Source organism: Chionomys nivalis, chromosome 1 (genome assembly GCF_950005125.1).
Source record: "Chionomys nivalis chromosome 1, mChiNiv1.1, whole genome shotgun sequence".
Taxonomy (NCBI): domain Eukaryota; kingdom Metazoa; phylum Chordata; class Mammalia; order Rodentia; family Cricetidae; genus Chionomys; species Chionomys nivalis.
Window position 1 is genome coordinate 11,322,028 of NC_080086.1, and position 26,995 is coordinate 11,349,022.

Sequence of the window (26,995 nt, forward strand, 5' to 3'; positions counted from 1 at the left end):
CATAAACCAAGTCAGAACAAAGGACAAGACATTAAAATATGAGGGAAAGAAGAAATGGGGTTAGGTGTGAAAGAGAGGAGGGATGAGAGAAGCTAATAGGGCCTGGAAAAAATCAAATTCATTGCATGCAAGTATAAAAATATCAAAGAATTTAAAAATTCAAGGATTACCACTTTAAACACAAAAAGAGCAATTTGAAATGGAACATAGAATTAAAAGGCAGAAAGTTGTAAATAATCCCAGGAAAAAATGAGCAAAATTTGCAAATCTGTGGAAGCCAATCTTCAGTTAATAATATAAAAATCATAAAATATAAAATTGTAAACTTAGATTTAAGCATAAACTAAAGAGCTGTAGAGACAGCTCCATGGTTAAGACACCCTCTGCTTTTGCAAAATATCTGAGTTTGGTGCCCAGAACCTACAACAGGTGGCTTACAACATGTGTGTTATAAAATATTGAAGATGATTATTACATTCATTCAAAAGTAAATAATCATGAATTTGTTAATAAATAAAATTAATACTGAACATCATAACATATGCATCAAGTTGGAGTCTATCACACATTGGTTAAAAAGAGAATCTCTCCTGTGTTGTGAAATATAAATAAACTTAGCTATGCATGAATAGTCCTAAATTTATATCCCAGAAAAATTATTGGTAATGTCTGCTAACAGTATAGGACATAATCTGAGGTCAATTTTTCTAATGGAATACTATTCAACACTTAAAATTGAACATATAACCACCACATGGAGCAAGGTGAATATTATAATATATATATAACATATAATATGCACAATAATGTATATATAAGCTTTGATTTCATTAATATACAAAAAAACAAAAGGACACAGAGATCTGTAATTACTAATGAATGCATAGTTTAGTGATGACAAAGAGAAAAAAAAACAAACACTTTCTATCAAAGGATACTTCTTTAAAATCTTTCAAAAAGTATTAACTTCATTGGTGTATGTAGTGTGATGGTGGTGTGTTCCATTGCAAGAATGTGAAGGCCTGAGCACAGGATGGGTAGCACAGGTTCTCTCCTTTCACGATGTGGGTTACCAGGATCCATCTCAGGCTGTCAGACATGATGGCAGGGGCCTTTATAAGCGACAGATTGAGCCATCTTGTGGGCACAAAGGGCATGTCTTCTGAAGAAGACCAAAGGACCCAGACAGAGCCTACGATGCCAGCAGTACGTGGTCCTTAGGCAGTGTCCATCATATAAGTAGTCTGTGTTCTGTATTTCCATTACTACATGTTCTTCCCGTGATACATAACAAGCTGCTAAACCCCAGAGAGTGTAGACAATGGTGCTTGCTTTTCTCCAGAAAGTTCTCTGGTGCTGTTGCTCTCGCTAGCATCCCAGATTCTTGGCTGTGCACACTCTTCCACTTCAACGACAGAGACTGAGACTTCTTTTGCTGTAGGAAATCCTACAGCCAGTAGTTACCCACCCACTGGGCGTGGCCTCTTAAACTATTTATGCCGATGTAGCGCATGCGTTCAGCCTCTTTTCCAGCTGTGGGATTTGGTTTCTATTCTCCATTCCAGCAGAGGATTCTGATTTGTGAGTCTACTCCTAAATAAATAACGATCTATTTTTCTCAATTCTGAGCCAGTGTGTTATTTCTTTTAAGTGTACTTCTTCATTCTTTTTTGTGTTTCTTCAGTCTGAGGGTGAGTATTCTTTACATAATAGCTCTGACATTTAGTCATTTCCGTCTGGCTTACATTTCTGCTAAGGAAAGCTTCATTTCTGTAATTGTGCCCTATTTCCTATGACCTGATTTTTTTTCCTACCCAGCTTCTGTTTATCTGATCTCTTTACTGGTTCTCAAGGTCTGTTTATATTTTTATTTTCTTCTCATGATTTTTTTTTTACTCCTTTCCTGAGCCTTTTATTATTTTTTTTTTCTGATTGTGATTATAAACTTGTCAACTCTGTCCTGGATTCTCTATTATCCTCCTCTCAAATGGTGGCTGCAAGAGCAGTACAATGACGATAACACCTGACTCGTCCTTCTCTGGATGTTCTTCCAGTCACTGCCCTTTGAGAAACATATTACATGAGTCCTTCTCACTCATCTTTAAAGATATCCCTGTATTATATTTTATTTTCTCTACTCTAGCAATGAGGAATATGAACTAGGAAGGCTAGGTAAAATCCCTTTATAGTGTTGGAGTTGACAGAAAGTTCTGTTTCTGAATTTAAACCTGACTGTAACTATGCTTAAATTATGTTTGAAATTGGACACTCTGAATATCTACTGGTTTATTTGATGTGACTAAGAGGGTTTCACTTCTAAAAAATTATAACATGTGTTCTTGTAGCCTGTAATAATACTTTGCCTTAGATTTTTGAGTTTTCTTCCTCTCTGGGTGGTTAATAGCTTTAGAGGCAGAGCATGTGTGAGGTGCATGTACTTATTTATCCTGAGCCATTTAAGTGAATATAAAAGATGAATTATTCTTTTGATCATTGCCTTGATACAGTCTGTGGATCGTGGGCCAGATAGTGGAAAGACCAGGGAAGGGGGCTGTTAGGCCCTCCTAGACCATGTAGACATTGCATAGAGTCAAACCACATTTCAAAGCATGAGTTGATCTCATGCAATCTTAGCTATGTGCTCTGCAATTAGATTCTCTGATTGATCATTGGGATTACTTATCTATAAAAGTTCTGATTGACACTTCAGTCAAAACTTAGCAAAGTGTTGAAATGTCCCAGTAAGAAGTAATTTTGAACAACAAGTCAATTATTTCAGCTAGGGAAAGATATGACTTTATAGTGTGTTGAGATGAATAGAATCCACCCTAGGAATTATGTGTGTAAATGTGCCCAATCTCAACCCAGGTCCTCATCCAGTTCAGGGAAGACTTGTGATGGCCGCTTATAACAAATCCCACACTAGCTCAGAATTGAGAAATAGATGGTTATTTATTTAGGGCTAGACTCACAAATCAGACTTTTTTGCTTGAATGGAGATCAGAAAACAAATCATGCAACCTCGGAAAATAGGCTGGATGCATGCTCTACATCGGCATATATAGTATAAGAGGTCATGCCCCAGTGGGTGGGTAACCACTAGCTGTAAGACTTCCTACAGCAAAGGTCACGTACCCCCTCTCATTATCTAGTGAGCAAAACATTCTATTATTGACATCACGTAAGCATTCAGTAATATTCTTGGGGGAAATGCTTTAGTTTTCATTTCTCTCAAATTTTAAAGATAAATAAAAGATACAGAATGGATTCAAAGTTATATTTCTAAAAAAAAAAAAATCAAAATATCCACAGAGTGGAACTGAGGAGGAAAGTTTCCAGTGGAAAGTTTCCATGTAACCTATCTGCACAATGAGTCACTTAAGGCACAAGCCAGGTCTCCCAATCTGAAAGGAACAAAGTCTAAAATATGCTGAAATAATTACTTCAAGGAACAAACATATCTATCAGTTTAAATTAGCCACATTATTCAGAAATATTCATGACATTTGTCTAACTGGGGCTTTGTTGTGTTGTTTTCAAACCATACATAATAACCTAAGTTTGTAAGAGGTTGGGGAAACATTGTTTTTCAAACTGATGTTGTGTGGGACATGAATGACATGTTATTTGTCAAGGAAGCAGGTGGTGTGACACCGAGGTCTCCATAGAATGCTGCTTAACTCACTCGTCAATAAGCAGGTGCAGCACTTAGAACTGGCAATGTTGCAGTCTGCCCCCACACATTGATCTGCATGCTCCCCTTCAGAAACCCATCTCAGAAACTTTTGATAAGTCTGCGGAGATGGCTCAGAGGTTAAGAACATGTACCTGGACAGGGGACCCAAGTGAAGTTTTCGACATCCATGTCAGGTGACTGACAACCACTTAGAATGCAGCACTAGAGAGTCAGGTACCCTTTTTTATCCTCCAAGGACATCTGCACTCATGTGCATATACCCAGAAAGACACACAACTTTACAAATTAAATCTAAAAGAAAGCTCTTTGTTTTGGATTGCGTTTATCTGGAAACCTACAGGCAGGCACCGAGGCCTATTTCTAACTTAATCCATTGGCAAGTGATGGCTGTGATCTGCTAGTGACAATGTGAAGACAGTGTTTCTTTGATGTTTTGCCAATATTTTAGTTATATTGGAAAAATTAACAGAAGCCTATGGTTTCCTTCAAAGTGAATACATGGATGGTTTCCTATTTGAGCAATGCCGTCAAGCTTCTAAATTTGGAAAGCCAGAAATGTTATAGATCCTCCGAAGTCTGAGCATGTGTATGTGGAATGGAGGTGCCTACAACACTCTATCAGCACGGAGATGTTCAGCTAAGACAACTCAGCTCTTCATTAGCTCGCTAACCATTAGGATTGTCTCTGCATAGATGATTGAAGTCTTGATGTGCCTTAGGCCTTGACAAATTGCAAATTCTACCTTAGAAAGATTATTATGAGATTGAAGAAATCAAGTTTAAAAAAGAACAACTTATAAAACTTTGTGTATGTGAGCATATATATGTATATATATGCTCGTATATATGTGGGGGGGGAGAAAGAGAGGGGAGAGGGAAAGAGAGAAAATGGATACACGTGTGTGCCTGTGAAGGCAGAAGTTGATGCTTGGGAGTCTTCCTAAGTCTTTCTGTACTGTACTTTTTGAGACAAGGTCTCTTGAAGAACCTGAAGCTCACTGCGTTAATTGAATGGCCTGGCCAGTGAGCTTTCAAGATCACCTTGTCTTTGCCTCCCCAGATCTGGAGTTACAGATGTGTGCTACCGTATTCAGCTTTTAGCCTGAATGCTGGGGATCCAAACTCAGGTGTTCATATTTGCAATGGCAAGCACTTGATCTATTGAGATGTCTCCCAGGACTCACTTATGACTGTTTTATGAAATAACTGTATGAGTGGGGGTGTCTTTGACTCTTCTGCCTGCTCTTGGGACCCCTTTTCTTCTGCTGAATTGCCTCCTCTAGCCTTGAGATGAGGGTTTGTGTGTAATCTTATTACACCTTATTGTGCCAAATTACATTGATATCCCTGGGAAGCCTGCTGTTTTTCTGAAGGAAAATATAGGAGCAGTGGATCTGGGGAGAGGAGAGGTGGGGAGGGAATTGGAGGGAGGGGAAGAGAGAGAGGAGGCTTCAGTCAGAATGTATTGTATGAGAGAAAAGTAAATAGAAAAATTTAAAAATCAGTGTCATGTTTTTCCACTGATGCTCCATATCTTTACATTTCAAGTTCAAGATAGGCCTAAGAAAAAGAATTCCAGTAGAGAGAATATAGACTTCAGGAAGGAAGATTAGGTGTAAAATTGTACTGCCATCCCCATATTGCTAATTATTTGTATAGAATTCACATTCATATACAAGTTCTGCATCCACATCAAGACCATGTTCATTCCTGCTTGGAATCATCAGTAGCCTGAGAGCATCACCTTTTTGTAGTAGGAGCTGCGGGCTGTGTTCCTGCCGCCCCAGCTCCTGGTTGCCTGGCTAGCTTATGCCCCGAAATAACAACACACAGACTGTATTCTTTTAAACACTGCTTGGCCCATTATATCTAGCCTCTTCTCAGCTAACTCTCGCACCTGGACTAGCCCATTTCTAATAATGTGTGTAGCACCCCAAGGTGCGCTTACGGGGAAGATTCTAGCCTATGTCCATCCTGGGTCGGAGCTTCATCGCATCTGCCCCAGAGAGGAGAGTTATCGAGTCTGAGCTCACTTCCTTTTCCTCCCAGCATTCTGTTCTGTTTACTCCACCCACCTATGTTCTAACCTATGAGGGCCAAGCAGTTTCTTTATTTTTAACCAATGACCTTCCTCCATCACCTTTTCATGGACCTGTTGATCCTGCTGATTCGCGACAAAAGAAGGAGCATCTTCTCAAAGTTGGATTTACTGGGCCTTGTGGGAGGCTGTGTCGTGTCTTTCTTTTGAAACATCAGCCTTTCCCTAAAAGCAGCTCTCAGATTTGATGTGCCTAATGGAGATCACAACCCAGAGGCCCAGCAGGTGCCCAGATTTTAGTAGCCTCGGACTGAATCTATCACTCTCTCCTGCTGAGCCTTCCTCTCCTCTCATCGTTATTTTCTGGAATTGATCTCTCCCTGCATTCAGCTGCAGGCAGGAAATCTGCAGTTATTTTAGGCTTCCCGAGTCTTCCACCTAATCATGCAAATTTCATATTTCACCTCATCTCTATCTTGCAGTATGATGCTGAACCAGGCCTTCGTTCTTACGCTGGGCTAATGGGATGCCTCCCTAATCGCCTATCAGTCATTGTACATCTATGAACAACGGCCTTTCTCATCAGCTGATAAATCAAAAGTCATAAGGTTGGTTATATAAGATTCAAGTATCTACATAACTCTTGTCAGCTCCTCACCTTGAACGTGGTTGAAGTCACGTAAGGCTTAATATAGTTTCCCAACCCAACAAGTTATTCCTCAATTCACTGGTTCTGTTTCTATTTTTACTTTGTGGAACATTTTCCCCATTTTACACCATTCACCTCTGACCAAGAAACACATGCTGATATTGCAACAAATACTTTAAATGTGTGATATTCATTGTCCTTTTTGCTTTTGCATGTCCTGTGTTCATATGGCATGTTGGTAGCAGCTACAGCATTTTACTGTATATTACTCTATATTCCCATGGTGGATGGAAATCTTCTTGAAATGTGGGCTCTTCTCTATCCATCTGAATTTCTTAAGAAACTTGCAAAGTTTTTTTTTAAAACATAGATGTTTAATAAATGTTCATTGACTAGGTGGCTAAAACTATGGAAGTTAATACCTGGTTTTCCAGTAGCTCTTTGACATGGAAGCTGTATTTCTTTACTACCGTGGAAAGGCATTGTCTATAAAGAGAAAAACAATAATTTGATTAAATTTGTATGGAAATTTAATGTCACATCTTTAGTGCAGACATTTATCATGAGTTCTATTTTTTTCCAAGATTCTCTATTAGGCAGAACATAAATATTATTTGATATTACTTAAAATTTTACCTTACAATTTATTTTCATAGATTTTCAGAACTAATTCAGAGAGTTCTTGTATCAACTACCTCAATTCTATCACACTTTATCTATTATCCTTTAAAATATTTAAAATTGCAAACATTTTTCACAAGCCCATCATTCCCACAAGGTGCACAGATCATACTTCCCGGGGTGATATTGTGTGATTGTTAGTGTTAATTTTCAACTTGACAGGATATAAACTCACTTTGGGGAATAAGAAGTCTCCTGGGCATATTTTGATTTAGGTTTAACTGAGATAGATAGAATGACCAACTGTGGGTGTGTCCATTCTACAAGAAGAGGGATTCTGGACCATCTAAGATGCTGAGCGTTAACACATATATCCTTCCTCTCTGCTTTTACTGTGCAGACAATGTGATCCTCTGCTCAAGCTCCCACAGCTGTGACTCCATAATGATGGGCTGTACCCTTGACCTGAGCTGAAATAAACTCTTTCATGATCTCCCAAGATGCTAGTCTCTATGATGTAGGAACTGGTTGTGGAAAACATCTGGCAAGATTAGTATGTCTTTCCTCGACCTCTGGCAGTTGAAGACTAGTTACTAAAGGCCTATGTGATCTTTTTAATAGTTAACTTGACAGGATCTGGAATCAACTAGGAAATTCACCTTGAGACACGCCCATGAGGAATTATTAATATTAGATTAGCCTCTGGCTCTGGCCTTGACCATGAGGCCTTATCTTGATTATATTAATCAAAGTGGGATGATCTAATCTGTCCCGGAAGTGGTGGCATCATCATTCCTCAGCCTTGGGTCCTAGACCAGTATTCACCTTTCTGTTCTTCCTGACCACAGAGGCATGTATTCAGCTACATCAGTCTCCTGTCACCTTAACATCTCTGCCATAATTATTTTAGCCTCAAATCTTGGCCACTACAGGAGAACCTGCTTTTTCTTAAGTTGTCTGTGTCATGGTATTTTATCACAGTAGCCAACACAACAGCTAATACAGTCAGTAACACGATCTATCACGTGTATATAACAAAGGTCCTTGGAAGTCTGAAGACTCAGTGTTTGCAAATAGCTGACCACAGGAGACTTCTGGGAGAGGTACGTGCCTACAGAGAGCTGGGGTCTCTGCTTCTTTCCTTGTTCTTTTGAATCAGCTCAGTCTTATGAGTATCAACATGCACTCTTGAGTCCCTCATGCCATGATGAACCTCAGAGGAGGATTACACGGCCTTAGTTTAGAGTTGGTTGATCATAAATATCAGTGATAATTAGCATCTGACGGTAGCTGGGGAGTCTCCAGTGGGTTCTGAGCCCTCCATGTATTTTCCTTGTGACACCACCTTCACATAGATCTTGTCAACACTGAGTCAGAGGACACACAGAAGATGTCTACTACAAAACTGAACTCTTTCTTGTTAGAAGGGCAAACTGTTCACATCTTTTAGGGTCACAGAAACTTCTGTGTTGATGTAAGACCAGAGGAGAAACAGTTTGCTCTACAAAACTCAAATGCAATTCATAAGCAGACAATGGTAAATTTTAGTACTGGGAAATACTAAATACGTAGGCTTAAAAATCACTGGGCAGGTATTTATGATGGATGGGCTTGTCCTAGGCAACAGATTATTGCATATTTCTTTTCCAACCTCTCTTACTGCTCCAGTCTTATCTATGTTTAGGTGGGATGTATGTGATTTGAGCAGGGGTTCTTGCCAGCTTTGCTGTTCAGAGCACGTTCTAAAACATTATTAACTTTATCTCATTTGTTCTGAGTATTTCTGAATGGAATGAATAATGAGTTATAAAGACAAAAACATACATGGAAAACCCATTAATATATTTTATAGTAGCTTCCTTCTCACACATTATCACATTATCACTTTAGCTGTCATTTATAAGACAAAACACATAAAGTCTATACAAGCCAGTGGACTGGTAAGAAAAGAATAGTGTGTTTTTACATAAAATCTGCTCCCGGTGCTAGAAGCACCTCCAGGGACACACCTATTCTTTCACTTTGTTTATAAATACATGCATATATCTTAGAGAAAAAAAACTAACTGGAAATATTGTTAGTCAATAATTTCCTCAACTTGTAAGAAATAGATGAATCATTTTAGGTAGAGGACTCAAAGGAAATCCTGTCTTTATTCTAGTCATCAATGGGTTGGCCCTGTGTTGTTTATGCAGTGGCTATCACGAGACAAGGTAGGAACCCGCACCAGGTTACACTGGAGAAAGATGGATTGGAATGAAATAGAAGCATTCATTGAAGGCTCGACCTGGTTCTGCTCATGTCTGTAGCTCTGTATCTATGTTATAACTTTGTTTTGTTGGTGTTTTTTGTTTTTAACTTCACTGTTTATGTTCCTATAACAAAGGAGGAGACATACTGGGTTGTAGTATCTCCTCCAGCCTACTCAGATTATGGTCTAACACTCTCAGGATAAAGCTAAAGGTTGAGGAGTTTAATCTGAACCTAGGCTGTTACAGTAGGATTATTTTTACTCTGATTTAACCCTTTGGACATCTATGCAAGGCAGAAGACCACAAGATGTATGAGGGCAAGTGTGAGACAAGAACAGGAGGGTGCCAGCTTTGGGATCATTTTCTCACAGCCTTGCTGCTTCATTCTGTGTCCCAAGAACCAGGCCCAAGTCGCAATCTTCAAACAAACCAGTTGGAAGTAACACTTCCTTTCCCAGGAGTTTCCCATTTGCATAATAACTTGTTAGTTAGTTAGCTATCTCTCTACCTTACTTCCAATTTCCCTCTTTGGTGTTTGTTTCTATACAATCCATGGATAGATTTAGTTAGTAAAAATGAAGTTGCTGCCTTGGTTAATATTGCCAGTAACCCGTATGTGGTTCTTGCGAAGAAAAAATTTGAATTGGATGGTGTTGGAACTTCTTTTCTGCCCTAACCACATTATGATGGTACAGAATGAGCCTGGATGTTTTGGGCGTGGTTATGGGGAAAGGCAATATAAGAACGCAATGATTTAATGCAAAGATACAGCCCTTGGAGATTCCACTGCACCTGAGTTCAGCACTCACTCTAATAGTGACTTAGGAGCCTGGAGATTTATATGACCTCTTAGAGCCTCCATTTCCTCGATTCTGAAGCAAATAAGATGGATCGCCACAGCACTGAGAGGAGATTTAGGTAAGAAAATGCATGCAAAACAAATACTAGCTTCAGAAAACGCTGAGTTATCATCAAGACAGCACAAGCCAATTTGACTATCTTTACAGAAGGCTTTGCTTCAGACTTACGCCCCCCCACCCCCTTACACACACACCCGAGTTACACCTCCTACATTTCAGCTTCTTCCTGGTTCTGCTCAGAATAGTTATTTAATTCCAGAGAAAGTACAGCCCTGGAATCTTCTGTTTTTACTTTCTGATGCATCTATTCTAAGCAACACAGGCATACTTAGGTGTAAGGATCAATTATGAGATGCCCATTTCCTGTCAGTTGAGTTTTCCAGTTTGAATTCACACTCCTCTATTTATGACATACCAATTATATCAGGGAGATCCAGAGGAATTTTAAGCAGCTAATGGTGACTTTCAAGGTGTGGAAATTGAGTTTTACAATGAGCTGAGTTCCACGAATACCCAAATTCACAAAATGAATAAGAAAAAGAAATCTTTGGAGTGTAATAACCAACAGCAAAGATATTTCAAAATGAGAGTCATATCATTCCTTGAGTACATCTGAGTAGCTGTAAAGACGAGATAATTATTGGTGGGGTTTGCCAAAGGGAGATACCTAGTCAAGTGCAAAAGTGACAACGTACAGACAATGTTTCCAACCAACTGAAAAGAAATTGGATCTGGCATTTGAGAATTTGGTGAGAGAAAGAACATCTTACCTGGATATTTTCCAAATATGTGTAAATTCTAGGAGCTGATTCAGATGAAACAGACTATGGTCATCTTCACTCTGTAGACAGAAAATTATATTAATATTTATGGAGTGAATAGAAATGAGGAGCAGATAAAAATAGCTTCCTGCTGTCATTTCGCTCTCCTCTTTGATAACCTCTATTTGTCATTTTTAAGCTTGATTTTAAATAACTTCCACTACTTTCCTTAACTGTGTGAGCTCTCTTTCCAAGTGAAAGAGTAGGTTGAGCTTTGAATGAAGATAAACCCCCAGGATGCTGGGAAAACATCTGGGTACCTCCCAGGCCAAACAGTAATTTCTCCTAATAAGGAGGCTGGCTTTTGACACCATTTTTTCTACTTTTCTCTTCTCTTTCCCCATCTCCCTCTCCTTCCCTTTCTAGTCTCCTCTTGAGCCTCTGTCTCTTCATCTCCCTCCTTTTCTTCTTCTGTGTGCATGCCAAGCCATGACAATGTGACACCTGATAGAAGACACCTATGATTCCAATTCTTTTCTTTACTGTATCCTATTGCTGAAGTATAAGAGAGCCACTAATGGTGGCAAATAAATTACAGTTATCGGTAATATAGGTCCTAGAAGTTATTAACTGGCAATTTATCTTTCTTCAAATTGACAAGAGTGTCTACGTTAAAACATTAGTCTTATGGCCCTTATGCACAGACTCACATACCTGAACACACATACACAAGCAGGTGTGCAAATGTGTGCGCGTGCGCGCACACACACACAATCCCCTTGATTCCAGCCTCAATAAGTATTCATGCAAACTCTATGTACAAGGGTTTAGTGTCCTATCTTCAGCGCAATGGCACTGTTGACCACACGGGGGTGACAAGTTTCTTTGTGGAGAATTCTTATAACCTGAGTTGTAAGTCCTCTGAACTCACTCTATTTTTAAAAGAGCCTGTGTTCCTGACAGAAAATATCAGAAGCAAGTCCTAGATATTGCTGTACGTCAAAGGTGAATTCATTTTTACGTTATCTAGTTCTGTGGGTAGGCTGAACAGAAGCCAGGTGACTTGGAAAGAGCAAGTTCAGGATAATACAGCAAGAGTTTGGGAGCGTGCTGTTGGAAACAGCGCAGAAATGCTAAGAGGTAGGACTTTACATTAGAGTCACCAGGGTGGCTATGGCAAAAATTGTGACACTGATATTGTTTTTCCTTTTGAAACAGAAAAAAAATAAAGTTTAGCTAAATAAAAATGGGTAAAACTCGGGAAATTACAAGGGGTAGGGTGGTGAGAAAGAGAGACGGTTGAATTTGTTGCCCTCGTGTGGTCCGCCCTTGCCATTACAATGAAGGATATGCTTTGCTAAGCTCTTTTGCACAAGTTTTGTAAGAATACTTACTGGAAAAAAGAGGCAGAAGAATTTAGGGGTGTGTCTGTGTGCCATACGACCAACGTTTTGAGACATACTTTAGATAACGAATGTAGTTAAGATCTTGTAGAACTTCAATTTCCACAGATGTTAAATCAAAGCAAACATGTAAATAACTTTTATTTATGGGTAAAATAATTTTATTTGCATGTCTCCATATTAAATTCGCATATACACTGTAAAAGCTTTTTATTGGCCTCTAGATATGCTTTTTGAGGAGGAGGTGGAGGAAATTGGTCTTTTTCCTATTGCCATTTATTAGGAATACTGATTTCAAGCATTTACTTATTTTATTTGTATGAAGTTTGCCTGCTTGTACATATGTACATCATATGTTGTAATGGCTGCAGTCAGTAGAACATGCTGGATCCCTGGAACTGGAGGTGAATAAGATTGTGAGTTGCTTTGTTGGTGCTGGGAACTGAACCTGAATCCTCTGTGAGAGCAGCCAATGCTGTTAACCATTGATTTATCTCTCTCTGGCTCCTAGAAATGCTTTGTGAAGTATCTACAAAGTACAGAGAGAACCTTCAGTTGCCACGGAACATACTGTGCACGTCATTTTCCCTAAAACTGACATAGTATTTTTGTCTTAAGAAAAAAATAATTAACTTATTTTTTTCTTATATGAAATCTATTACTGAGCCAGTTCTCAGAATTTAAGAGAATGAGGCAGGAGGATTAAGAGTTGGAAGTCAACTTGTATAAGGTCTCATTTTGAAAAAACTCTATTACTGTCATTGTTCTGTGAACATCCTCTGAGCTTATGTTTCTGTGATTAGCTTATACAGTTGCGACAGCGCTTTTGATCACATTTAAATGATTTTTTAAAGAGGATTGAAATGTTAAGAGAAAGGTATTCAGTTATTTACATTGTATTTCACTGAGGTGAGAGCATTAAAAATTTTGAAACCTAGTTGATTGCTAAAAACCATTAGGTTACTTCCTGAACAATCACAGCATTGGAGATAAATTGAGTGCTATAAGGCTTTGCACAATTAGAAATCACTAGGGTAACTGCCTAAATGCAACAAGTCCAATAGATTGAGTCAAGTGGTATAAATGACTGTATTCCTGGTTTAATGCAGAAAGCTAAACACATTTACTATCTTCCCAGAAAGAAACTATGCTTTTCATAATTTTTACAGTTGAAATTCTGAAAATAAAAGAGAATTTTGTATCACTTTAAAATTAGAATTAAGAAAGGACATTCACTATTTATGAAGACTATAAAAATAAGGATAAGTTATTTTAAGTATGGTAATTTAAAAAAATAAAGAAGTAAAGCCAATCAGCTGTACCAGTTGTATTCAATTCACGAGCATTGCAAGAGGGGAACATTTGTTAAACTTGTGTTGAAACGGAAGCAGCTCTCCTGGTTGGCTCTCTGTCTATGTGATGAAAACACCATGCAAAGTAACTTGAGGAAGAAAGGGTGTGTTTGCCTTATATAACTGGGTTATATCACTGAGGGAGGGCAAGGCAGGAGTTCCAGGCAGAAACCAAACAACAGGAACAGAAACAGAGACCACAGAGGAATGCAACTTTGCTACTTTTCATTCACAGCCCAGGCCCCCTTTCCCATGGATGATACTGCCCACAATGGACTGTACCCTGCTACATCAATTACTAATCAAGAAAATGCCCTATATACCCAGCCACAGGCCAGTCTGATGGAAATAGTTCCTCAAATGAAGTTCTCTTTTCCTGAGCTGACTCTAGATTATGTCAATTTGAGAGCTAAAGCTAACTATGACAGGAACTGTGGTGATTTGCATGAGAATGTCCCCCTTAGGCTCATATATTTGAATGCATGGTCACCAGTTGGTGGATCTGTTTAAGAAGGATTAGGAGGTGTGGTCTTATTACAGGAGTTGTTTCACTTGATGGAGGTGGGCTTTGAGGTTTCAAAACCTTATGCCATTTCAAGTTAGCACTCTATCTGCCTCCTGCTTGTGGATTTGATGAAGTCAAGTTCCTAACTTGCAGTCACATTCCCTTCCAGCTTGTTCATTGACTCTAACCTTCAGGAACTGTGAGGCTCCTATTAAATGCTTTGGTTTATAAGTTGACACTGTTAGTTACAGATGATAAGGAGACAAGAGTATTTATCACTTGCTTTCCCCCACTTCACCTATTTAATCCTCTAAGAGCTTCAGTTAGTGCCTACAACCTAATACATACAGAATGGGGTTCATTTTTAAATCTCTATGGTGTCCCAGGCTTTGGGCAGGGTGGATATAGCTGCAAGAAGACAAAATAAAGTAAATGAAAATACACATTGTCCTACTTAGCTTCTCTATCTTTGTGATGAAACGCTGTCCAAAACCAGCTTATGGGGGAATGGTTTGTCTTATCTTACATTTTACAGTTGGTCGTGGACAGAAGCCAAGGCAGGGGACCTGCAGCAAGCCATGGAAGAACTCTGCTTATTGGCTCTCTTCCCATGGCTTGCTCCGTCTGCTTTATAACTCCAGATTCACTGTGAGGCCTGACAGCAGCCACAGTGGGCTAGGACCTCGGCTGTCAACCATCATTTGGAAAATGAGCTCCAGATATGCTCACAGGACAACCTGAGAGGATGATTCTTCCTTTGAGGACCCCTTTTCTCAAGTGACTGTAGTTTGACAACTACACACATAAAATGAAAATTTTGTCCAGATATCATTTATCTCAAATCTAAATACAGTGTAGTGTATAAATCAATATCTTTCTCTTATGTAAGTTGATAGGATAGCATCCAAGCTCTGAAGATTTGTGGGTTGGCTCAAATCTAAGATCACTGGTTCCATTTCTGAAACCTGAGATAATTACAGTGGGATGCTGTTTCTGTATTTGTTTTAACAGAATCATGAATATGAAATGTTTTTAGATAAATGTCTCATATAAAACATGATTATATCAGTGTGTTAGAATTGTGTGAGTTTTAGATCTTTAACGATTTTTAGTTCTTAATTCAGTTTATGCATGTGTGATTATGTATGAGTATGTGCATGTGAGTGCAGATGCTTGTGGGAGCCAGAAGGGGGCACTGTATCCCCTGGAGCTGGAGTTATGGGCAGTAGTCAGCCGCTGCATCTGGGTTCTAGGAGTTGAACTTGGGTCTTATGCAAAACCACCAAGAATTTTTAGTCACTGAGCCAACTCTCCAACTCCTAAGTACTTTAATTTATATGAGACTGAAGCACTAGTGATTTGTGGACTACTACATGAGTCAAAAATTTATTTTATCAACAAGTAAATTAGAGCCACACATTTCTTCTTCCTCCCTGTGTGGCAATAAAATATCACAATTTCAACTTTTTTTTGCAACATTGAAGGTAATTTGAAGAAACATAAGCTTATTAGCATTGAGGTATCAGTTGGATTTTGTGATATTACTCTACCTAGATTTCAGATGTACAGTCCTGAAACTGTCAACAATGGCTGAACCAGAAGCCAGATCCAAGAGAAATTTCTAAACAACTCTCTTTTGGCCTCATTATGTTATATTCCACATAGATATATTGCAAATGGATGTGATTTCTGACATTTATTTTTATGATGAAAGAGCTCATACCATATAGAAAAAAGTCACACACTAGAAATCTGTTATCTGATGGAAATGACAGGATGTTGGGATTTCTGCTTAAAGCAGGTAATTGGAAGATTCTGTGGATGAAACCTGACAAGACAGCAAAGTTCATGAACACTGTGCAATTTGGGCTGGGAGTATCTCAAGACATCACACAGGAAAATAGAATTCACATTTAACCACATGAAATTGTATCATTAAAGTACCCTCATCTCTCTCTTGGAAGATTATTATATGCAGTTATGAATATTAATCTGGTTGGATGTAAGCTACATTGACAGGACATAAATAGTCTTCACACAGGACAAGAACTGTGCTGTTTTTCTGCCATCAGTAGGGCTCTTGTTTATATTTGTATTTCCCATTGTTTCTAAGTGATTATGTGGAAGCATGCATATGGTGACCTCAGTAGGTCTCTCAAAAACTGTTTTCTTAGGAAATCAATTGGCCTGCTGTCAGGCCGAATGACTAGTCATCCTGGAATGCTATAGCCATATAATACCATTAGGACCATAGATTGTGTTAAAACAACAGATTTTTTATAGTTATAGAGGTCAAGGGGTTTTAAGTTCAAAGGGAGGCATCTGCCTAAATTGTAGCCAGCTGCTTCCAGGATCTATTCCAATGGAGGGGATCCAACCTCTTACGTGGGCATTGATTTAATAAGAACTCGAATCTCATCTATTCTAAACTTAGGTGTGCACCATTTGATGTTGTCTTCTAAATCCTAACCCTTGGAGGTTCAGTCTCCAACTTATAAATTTGGGGGTATATTGAGACAAATTTCCAGTTTACCACCCAAAGGTTGAAGTTACAAATTCATTATTATTGTTTCGGTCTGGATTGTTAAGGAATTTCATGAAAATATTTTATCATGTTTTAATAACTATAGTGAAATAAACACCTGTTCATTAAGCTAAGTAATTCCAAATTGGCAGCAAGCCATCAAGATGGAGCTACGCTCCTTAAATGTGTCAATGTGCCAAACTGACACCCACATTCAGAAAGTCTTACCTTCCGACAGAACTTTCCTGGGACGTCTCTGTTTTTCTGAAGATGAAGTTGAAAAACAGATTTACTTTTCTGAAATATTTTGTGGCTCCCTAAACAGTGATCCCTGAAGAAGAAGAAGAAAAAGGATGAACACAATTATATCTTCACAAAAATTCTCCAAAATGTGTTGTCATCCTTCCTTTATGACTTCATCATTGCTTTTTTCTTAAAACTTAGTCTGATAAAATTTGCTAATGGTAAATTGTGAGCACATGTATGCATTGAGTTCATCCATACATATGTTCGTATGAATATTCATACATTACATATATTTATTTGTGTACTATGTTAAATGAATAATGAAAGAAGATAGGCGTATCTAGCTGTATATGACAATGTATAAAAATTTTTAATGCATTAAGAAGAAAATATCTACTTGTGGAATGGGCATATTAAATTACAGTACAGTATAATCTATATGTGTTCAGAGATGGTTTCAGCAAGCTACCTCAACATGTTTTGGGTTGGGCTAGTTGTTGCTACAATGTCTGTATGGGGACCAGTTTATCCAGTCAACAGAGTGATATTCTGGAAACAGCGTGGACTTTCAAGACATATTTACCAGCTCTATTACATTAGTTATGGCAATTAAACTTAAACTATGTGGAATTAAATACTGTCTTCCTTAGAATTGATCAAAGGACTAACAAGACAATATTGTCTAATTTATTTCATATTTTTATACTTATATAATTATAATATGTAATATTAAAATAATACATTAAATATATAACAACTAATCATATAATTATATAGTATAGTACAAATTACACACCAAAAAAAGAAAATTAAATTTAAAAAAAAGTCATTTTGTGTTTCAGGTGTATGTATTGACTTTTGTTTCTTTCTATTTCTAAGCACTTTTCCCCACATAAATTATTTTCCCAAATGCAATTTACATGATGGGCAAAATTAATTTTCAATTTAAAGCATGCCATATCTAACAAGAATTGAGTTTTCTATGAAATGAAGGACTTCTGTATCAGTAGCAATTCTGACAACATTTTGAAATAATACTTTCCACATGTGAATTGCATACAACACTAAAGTGTTTTCCACATTGCTATTATGATTTGTAAGAAACATATTAAATATATATATATAAGGTCATATTAAATAATGTCATCTTTTATTGGCTCTTGTTATTCTAGAGAAAAATGAAGGAAAACCTAAGAAAAGAGGGAAAAGATGATGCACACTGGAGAGGCCAGGAAAGAGTGTGCTCTCTAGAGGAAAGCGCCATCACTAGTCAGTGCTGATGATAAGGAAGAGATAGATGCTCCATCTTAATTACATGTAAATATAGATGACATTTTCAAAGGAAGGCTATTAGTTAGTATAGGAGTTCTTTTTCTTTTCTTTTTCTTTTTTTCTTTTTGTTTCTCTGTAGCTTTTAAGAATACATTTTAATCCTCTGGGTTCTAACATTCTTCAATACAGCTGTAAATTCCAGTATCTCTGACTGTTATTAAAAGGATGCATTGTGCTAAAGTATTCTGCTCAAAGGGTCTTTGTTAAATGCATGAATGTAGTGGCATTTTTGTATTTTAAAAAATAAAGCTTGCCTGAAGATCAGAAAAGATACACTGGCCTTACAGACCAGGCAGCAATGACACACACCTTTAATCCCAATAGCCATATTAGTTTGCTATAGAAACCGGGTGGTAATTGTGTACGCACTTAATCCCAGAACTAAAGAGGATTATCAAACAAGAGGAGACAGCTCTCAGTCTCAGTCTCATTCTGAGGTTTCCTCGAGACAGGATTGCCATTTAAGAATAAGGTTGAAGTAAGAACCAGTGACTAGCTGCTTTGCTTTTCTGGCCTTCAAGTTGAACCCCAATATCTGTCTATGAGGTTTTATTAATCATGCTTCACATGAAGGTTGCCAAAATGAAAATTTATGAAGCCATTGGGGGTCTTTTACACTAAGAGTTTATTGAATATCTGGGAATATTTGTTCCTAATCATGTCAGACAAGTACATCACACTGTTAAAATGTTCTAAATTACCTATAACTTTAGAAAACATTATTTGTTTTTAATTTATGTATATGGGTGTTTTACCTATGTCTATAGCTGGGTGCCTATGGAGGACAGAAGAGGGTATCATGACCCTGGAACTGGAGTTACAAATGGCTATTAGCCACCATTTGGGTGCTAGGAATTGAGCCTGGGTCTTTTGGAAGAGCAACCAGTGCTCTTGACTACTGAGTCATCTCTCCAGGACCTCTTTAAATTTTAATTGAGAATTTAGAGTTGTCATTCTTGTATCTAACGGCTGTATTACTTTATATATTACTTTATATAGCTCAACCTGGGTTGAGCTGTTTAGTATAGTGGTCTTTGGACACCCACTGCCAGTTACGTACTAAGGCTTACTAGATTACCATGTGCTATAAGTGTAAAAAACACACACTGCTATGAAGGTTTATCATAGGAAACAAGGCAAAATATCTCAGTACTACTGACTATATGTTGACATAGTCCTTGTATCTATTGTTTTTTTTTTTAATTAAACAGGAGAACTAGAAATATGGCACAGAAAGTAAGACCACTTGCTACCATTCTGAAGGACCCGAGTTTGCTTCTCAGCACTCACACTAGGCTGCTCATAGAAGCCTGTAGCTGCAGCTCCAGGGATTCAGCCCCTCCCTCTGATCCCCACCATCACCAACCAATATGCAGTAGGGCATACATGCACACAGACTCATACACACAAATGATACAATACATATTTTTAAACGTATGAATACATTTTTACAATTTTTTTGACTTGAGAAAAACTGGGCCACCTGTTATTTTTGTGTTAGAAAAAAAGAAAGTGAAGGCTGAAGAAAGCATTAAAGAACAGATAAATAAATTGGTGCTATGTAGAGCGTAGTGCATAACGAGAGGAGAGAGAATCAATCTCTGTTTGAGGATTCCTCAACTCGAGAGGAGAAGGATGTTAACATTTCAAGAGAAAGAGAGCAGCATAGTTTGGCAACAGAAGTGGGCATTGTAGGGATGGGTCTGAGCATCAAAGGAACTGGCCAAGTTGATAATATTCTATAACTCATAGAGTGTGAACACAGAAACCACAATGTCAGCTTTGATATCTAGATTTTAAATATGACTCTTTGGCATATGTTTTAATAATCATGTGTAAAACTTTATCTCTTCAATTAACTGAATCCCTACAAGACAGATAACAGTTTGCTTCTTTTATTCCTCATGTGTACTAGTGTATCAAGATTTCCGCAATCTGTTATTTATTCTCCCAATGACTCCTTGACTCCAGTTGTGTGCTACTTAACATCCTAGGTACAGCTATGCGCAGAGAAGCTGCTTAAGATGAAAGGTTAAATATGTGTACATAATTACCCCTATTTCCTACTCACAAATAGCTCATGCTATTTGAAAGTAAAATTATGGCACTCTATTTATGTAAATAATGAATAATAAGCATAATATCAAAACGATATGCAAATACATGTCTTATGGGGGAAAAGGATTCTAATAATGTACAGGTATGGATGCTGATTTTCATAACAGTGGGTACTGTTTACATCGACATTCACACGGGTGCTGTATTTGTAATAAATATATACCACAGATTAATAGGATAGTAAGGTTCAAAGCATTATTTTCTCTGTGTTATTTTGAGACAAAGTATGTGTCATAGTTTGAATGAGAAATGTCCTGTTGTTGTTTTTTTTTACTCTTTCATTAGGTTTTTTTTTTTTTTTTTTTTTTTTTTTTTTTTTTTTTTTTTTTTTTGCTGCTTTGGGGGCCTGTCACACAGCACCCAAATAAATCACATATGGAGAGACCTATTATTACTTATAAATGCCAACTTGAGCTTGGTGTGTTTCTAGCCAGCTTTTCAAAACTTAAATTATCACAACTGCCTTTTGCCTCTGGCTTTTTCCTTTGTTCTGTATATCTTACTTTCATGCTTACTCTATGACTGGCTGTGTGACTGACCCCTTGTGTCCTCTTCTTGTTCTTGTTCCTTCCCTCTTCCAGATCTCTCCTTCTATTTATACTCTCTGCATGCCAGCCCTACCTATCTTTGGTCCTGTCTTGCTATTGGCCATTAAGCTCTTTATTAGACCACCAGGTGTTTTTTAGAGAGGCAAAAAAGTCACAGCTTCACAGAGTTAAACAAATGCAGCATAAAAAAAGCAACACACCTTACAATAATATTCTACAACAATGTCCCATAGACTTGATGACTTGAGCACTTGGTCCTTGGCTAGTGTCCGGTCTAGGAAGGTTTTGGTAGCTTTAGGAAGTGGATCCTTGCTGAAGGAAGTATATCATTGGGGGTAGGTTTTGAAGCTTTATAGATTGTCCCCTTCCCCCTCTCTCCCCCTCTCTCTCTGCTTTGTGTATGGGCAGATATGTGATCTTCCTGTTCCGACCACTATGCTTTCTCTGACTATTGCCATGCCTTCCTTTCCATGACAGACTCTCTTTTTCTGGTGCCATCAATCAAAATGAATCCATCCTTCCTTCAGCTGCTTTGCCAGGATGATTTGTCACAGCAGCAGATATTTAACTAATACAGTCTCTCTTAGTAGGCCAAGCTGCTCTCTAACTCACAGGCATCCTCCTGTAGCAACAACTCAATATACATAATATAAATAAATTAGATTACTTAAGCCACACTAGCTAAATGGTTATTTTCCCATTTATAAAGTATTTCTGGACTGGGATGCAACAAACTGGAAAATGGTCATTTAGCAATCTGGGGTCTGTCTCCAGCATCTATGCAAAAGAAGCATCCACAAGTGTTCTGTGAAATGTTAGTATAATACAGGAAAATCTATTACCCTTTGGTTTTGTGAACATTGAGAGCCAGGGCCACGGGCATCTTTTGGAAATACTTCTTGAGGAAGATTCAGCAATTCAGCTGAACTTTTAACCCTTCCTCTAAGCAGGCCATTTATATAAGGTGAATATAGCAAATGTTAAAATATTAATGTGATTGCTAATATTGATTGTCATTTTGATTGGATCTAGAATCACCACAGAGACAAGTTTTTGGCATGACAGAGTTTTCTAACACAGGTTAACTGAGGTGGAATTCATTTCCTAAATGTGGATGGCTGTCACCATTGCCTGGGCTGGTGTCTTAGACTGCGTAAAAAGGCGAGAGCTGCCTGAGCACCAGCATTCATCACCTTCTGCTTCCTGACTGCAGATATGACCTCATGCTCATCATGTTCTGAATTCTCCTCCACAGACGACTACATCCCATTGAACTGGAAGCTGAAGTAAACCCTACTTCCATAATTTGCGCCTTGTTTCGGGTATTTTCTCATGGCTGAAAGAGAACAGATAAAATCGGCGACACAGTGGGGGTTTCTCTTAACCAGGGCTGCTCAGTTACTGCCATTTCTCTTTTGGGGGAGCATGAATAACAAAAGTTGGACTTCTAAAAGAGACAGTAACAGGTTAAATTCCAAACTCTGGGATGGCAAGCATGAGTTAGTTAGCAAAGGGCAGTCATGGATCTGAACAACCTTGCTTCCATGAGGGCATAAGTTGATACTAAGAGTCTTTACTCAGTAGGGAAATGAACCAAATGGATTTCAGCTCATCTACTCAAGTGCCCTGCTTTTCTGATTACTTTCATCTATAAGAAAGCACCTATCCTTCATATTCTTCATGTGAATATATGAAGAGTACAAAACTATATCTAGCTTAAAATAAAATTAACTAAATACAATTAAAACTTTTTTATCTAGGAGAAATATTTTATCACAACTCATTCACAACACCTTTGCTTTTTATATTCAGTCAGAACAATTAAGTTAAGCAATTAAGCTCGCCAATTAAGCAAAACAATCTTACGCAGATAGAGTTACTTATGATACTCAGTCAATAAACATGTAGTTAATGTTAATCATTTGTGTCCTCTACAAAATTATATACTAGGCTCCCCTAAGCTCTTTGGGAGTTTGCAGCACACAAAATATTGCAGTTACTACCCCAGAAGATCAGGCAGACAGATTTGATTGCATCGCAAGGTTTTGTTATTTCTCCAACAAATCTCTGGAGAAACATTCTGTAGACCTTACTAATTTAAAACATTCAAGAATAAACATTAAAATAATAATTTGACCTTTACCAAGGTTCTGTTACTATGGTACACCAACTTTCTCTATCAAACTGTTTAAGAAAATCAGAGAACCGGATTATTTCAACACAACTAACTGAACAAGATTTAATAATTATTAGCTTTGGTAAATTGTTACTTGAAGCAAAAAAAAGCAACTTGGTACCTACATGCTTGCTCTTGTATGCCTAGGTATAATTAGTGTAGCTCTACTTAGAACTGCTTTCCTATGTCTTTTTGCTAATGCTCTGCATAGGGCTGTAGCTTCCTTTATCAAATCTGTTGGTGAATAATGCTTCTCCCATTTTATTTGTTTCAAAATCCCTGATCTGGAGTATGTCATGGTCCTTACATGTAGCATATATTAATAACTCCAAGCAACCTGCATTGTTCAAATTTGAGTGATTGACTAAGAATCAAATGCAAGACTGTTGTTTGCTTTTTTTTTGTCAACTAATTGTGAATAGATGCTACAACTAATTTAAAACTCCAGAAAATGTCCTGGGAATGAACTTAAAATGAAAGTAACTCAAGGTCTTCCTACTGTGCCAGACACAACATGCTCTCAGCAGTATGAGAGGGCTCAGTGGTGACCTGCTCCATTCTACTCTGTGACAGCCCTGGGTTCTGATAAATGAAGTCCTGGGTGCTCAATGAAAGTTCAAAATGTATAGTGGAGTATTTAAATGTGGTTAAAAAAATCCATTCATTTCTTTGCTAAATGCTATCCCTAATTTTGTTGAGAAGAAGATACACTCCCAGAATGGTTAAAACCCAGTGCTTACTGCCCATTACTCTGCAATATTGTCCTAAACTGTGTGTGACTTAATCTTTCCCCCACTGGTGACTACAGGTTTAATTTTTACTTTGAATAGAAGGCAACTACACTTTGCAATAAAGTGTTTAATCGTCCAACTTATATGAATTATGGAGATGAACTGACAGGACTTATAAAGGAAAAATCTTCAAGATGATTTTAAATTCTAAGTAAGGTGATTTATGCTTTATGTAGACACAAGGTCTCATGTAGCCCAAGCTGACCTTCGATTTGTTATGCAGCTGAGGATGAACTTGAACTCTTGGTCCTTCAGTCTCCACTTCCCCAGATCTCAACAAGTATGGTTGAGATTTAATTTTTAAATAGGATTGTCTTATTTCCACTCCATAATTAGTAATTTTTAAATGTATATGAATATTTTCCTACTTATATTTATGTGCATTTTGTGTGTGTGTGTGTGTGTGTGTGCGCACACCTGCGCGTTGCCCAAAGAGGCCAGAAAGTGTGCTTGGTTCCCTGGGCACTAGAGTTAGAGACAGATGTAAGTTGCCATGCTAGTGCTGTGAACTGAGCCTGGGTCCTCTGCAAAGGCATCTGGTGCTCTTAGCCCCTGAGCCATAGTCCCAGTCTCTTTACCTTATGTCCTTAATGAACTGAAACCTTGCTGCTCCAACTGCACTGATATTCATCTTATTTATGTCAATAAATAACTTATAAGTTGTCAAATTTAGTGTCGTTTCACTCACACAATCTTTGTTTTCAGCATTTGGTGGTATATCACATGATATTCAGAGCGTTCTCTTTCCTTGTGTTTTCTAAGCTATCCTGTTGATTTTATCAGGTTTCCTTCAGTTTTCTGACCTCTTCTTCCTGCTACTATTTGGATATACATGTCCTTAAGGTCTTTCTTTTCCACCTTTCCTAATGATTCAGTTCTTTAAAACCAATGTTTCCCATAGGAGAGCAGATCTTAAGTACCTGAAATAATACGGGTGCCAGCTTGATTTAGCCACTCCATAATGTTTATATTTTCAGAACAGCAGTGGGACCAGGACATATCCTGGTGCATGAACTGACTTTTCAGAGCCCATTCCCTATGATGGGATACCTTGTTCAGCCAAATACAAGGGGAGGGGCTTGATCCTGCTTCAATGTAGTATGCCAGACTTTGTTGATTCCCTAAGGGAGGCCTTACCTCCTCTCAGGAGTGGATGGGGGATGAGTTGGGGAAGGGGGGAGGGAGAAGGAGAAGGAGAAGGAAGAGGAACTGGGGTTGGTATGTAAAATGAAAAAAGAAAGTTTTTAAAATAAACACCCAGCATATTCTGCATGGAAGATATATGTACTTTTATTAGAACAAATGAACTAAACTACTTCCACAATTTCTTCCAGTTTTCCTTGGTGCGGGAGAATTGTCTGTATTCTGTAAATCTGTTTATTTTGAATAAATGCTGATTGGCTAGGCAGGAAGTATAGATGGGTCAACCAGAGAGGAAGTAGAGTCAGGGAGATGAGAACAGGAGAATTCTAGGAAGGAGGAAGCCCATTCCTCCCAGTCCAGCCCAGACCATCGAAGAAGCAACATGTGAGCTGCCCCGCTGAGAAAGGTACTAAGCCATGCGGCTAACATAGATAAGAATAATGGGTTAATATAAGCTACAAGAGCTAATAAAAAGTCCAAGCTAATGAGCCAATCAGTTTATAATTTTATAGAGTCCTCTGTGTTATTTTCTTTGGGGCTTGCCAGCTGTGGGGAACTGGGCAGGACATAAACTTCAACAAACAGCCCCCTTCATGTTACACTTCCAGTTTTCCTACAATCAGATTCATTATCACTACATATTACATGCCCTTCAGTTCTGAAATTCTCAACCCATCTCCAATTTGATTAATAGTGTTGCTTCTCCTAAATGTCTGTTTCCCTGAGAATTGTGTTACTGAACTTACTTTGAAATCTGATCAATGTTTTGTATCTGCTTTTCACTGGTCTTTCATGATTTCGGTACTTGGTAGACCACATTTAATTCCTTTTATTCATTTTCATTTTAATCTCAATAATGTGTGTCTGTATGTATCTGTGTGGGCATGTAAACATGAGGACAGATGCCTATGGAGGCCAGAAGAAGGCACTGGATCCCCAGAGCTGGACTTAGTAGTAGTTTTGAGGCAAACAGTGTGGGTGCTGGGCACCAAACTCATATCTTCTGCAAGAGCTGCATCTCTTACTCTTAACCTCCTAACTACTTTGGGTGGTTTTGTTTGTTTATGACAGTCTTGTTGTGAATATCAGCCTTGCCTAGAACTCATAATCAAGTTCTCAAATGCTGAGCTGACAACTACCACTGTGCTGGGATCCAGCGATTTAAAGTGTACCACTTTCAGCTACATTGTCATAGAAGATTTTTTTTTAACACTTTTATTTCCTTAAATTCCAGAAAAAAACTGTTAAACATTCTATGGAAAGTTTATAAAGAAAAATGAATAATTATCATATGTTTAATAGTTTTTTTTCAGTATAACTAGTCTGATACTGATTCCATACTTTATATTTAAAGAAAAATGTAAATCAAGGCATTTTTTGCTTTTATAATTTACAACACGAGTTTATATCATTTATATTACTATCTTAAAATCATTAATGAATACCATATTTTTTACTAAATTATGTCTCAAGAGATGTGTTGCATTTATTTTAAGTAATGTGGAAATCTAGCTATTTTACATTTTCCCCCATGGGATACTAAGATATACTAAATATCATTATAGCCAAAGATTTTTGTGCATTTATGATTTTTTTTAGTAATATTTGTAAAAGCAAAGGCTTGAGGATGTAGCTCAGTCTGTAGGTGCTTACCTGACATGCACGAAGCCCTCCCTAGTCCTATTGACCCCTTGTAACCTGAGTTCAGGGGGTTGGCATATGTCTGCATATGTCTGCACTCCCAACATTTCAGAGGGAGAGGCAGGAAGATCAGAAGCTAATGGGACAACACAGCAAGTTCAAAGCTGGCTTGATAGACATGAGACAAGGTCTTTAAAAAGACAAATTGTAGAAGCAGAATTGCTTAACAGATTAAAGACGTTATAAAGTCTTTAGATGAATTTTAATTTGGGGTCAAATTTCCTTCAGCTCCTGCTGCATCCGTTTACATTTTAAAAACTTTATGACTGATACCAATT

General features: G+C 37.9%; 1 protein-coding gene across 3 annotated transcripts in view; it reads right to left on the bottom strand.

Annotated features, from left to right (window-relative positions):
- Pik3c2g (phosphatidylinositol-4-phosphate 3-kinase catalytic subunit type 2 gamma) overlaps window positions 1-26,995 on the bottom strand; it is a 324,648-nt gene that overhangs the window by 279,481 nt on the left and 18,172 nt on the right. For all 3 annotated transcript variants that reach the window (XM_057780802.1, XM_057780793.1, XM_057780784.1), the window contains exons 5-7: window positions 16,891-16,993; window positions 10,888-10,958; window positions 6,807-6,870 (exon numbers count right to left, since the gene is read on the bottom strand). In XM_057780802.1, coding sequence (XP_057636785.1) covers window positions 6,807-6,870; window positions 10,888-10,958; window positions 16,891-16,993 — 238 coding nt within the window. The remainder of the gene's footprint in view (window positions 1-6,806; window positions 6,871-10,887; window positions 10,959-16,890; window positions 16,994-26,995) is intronic.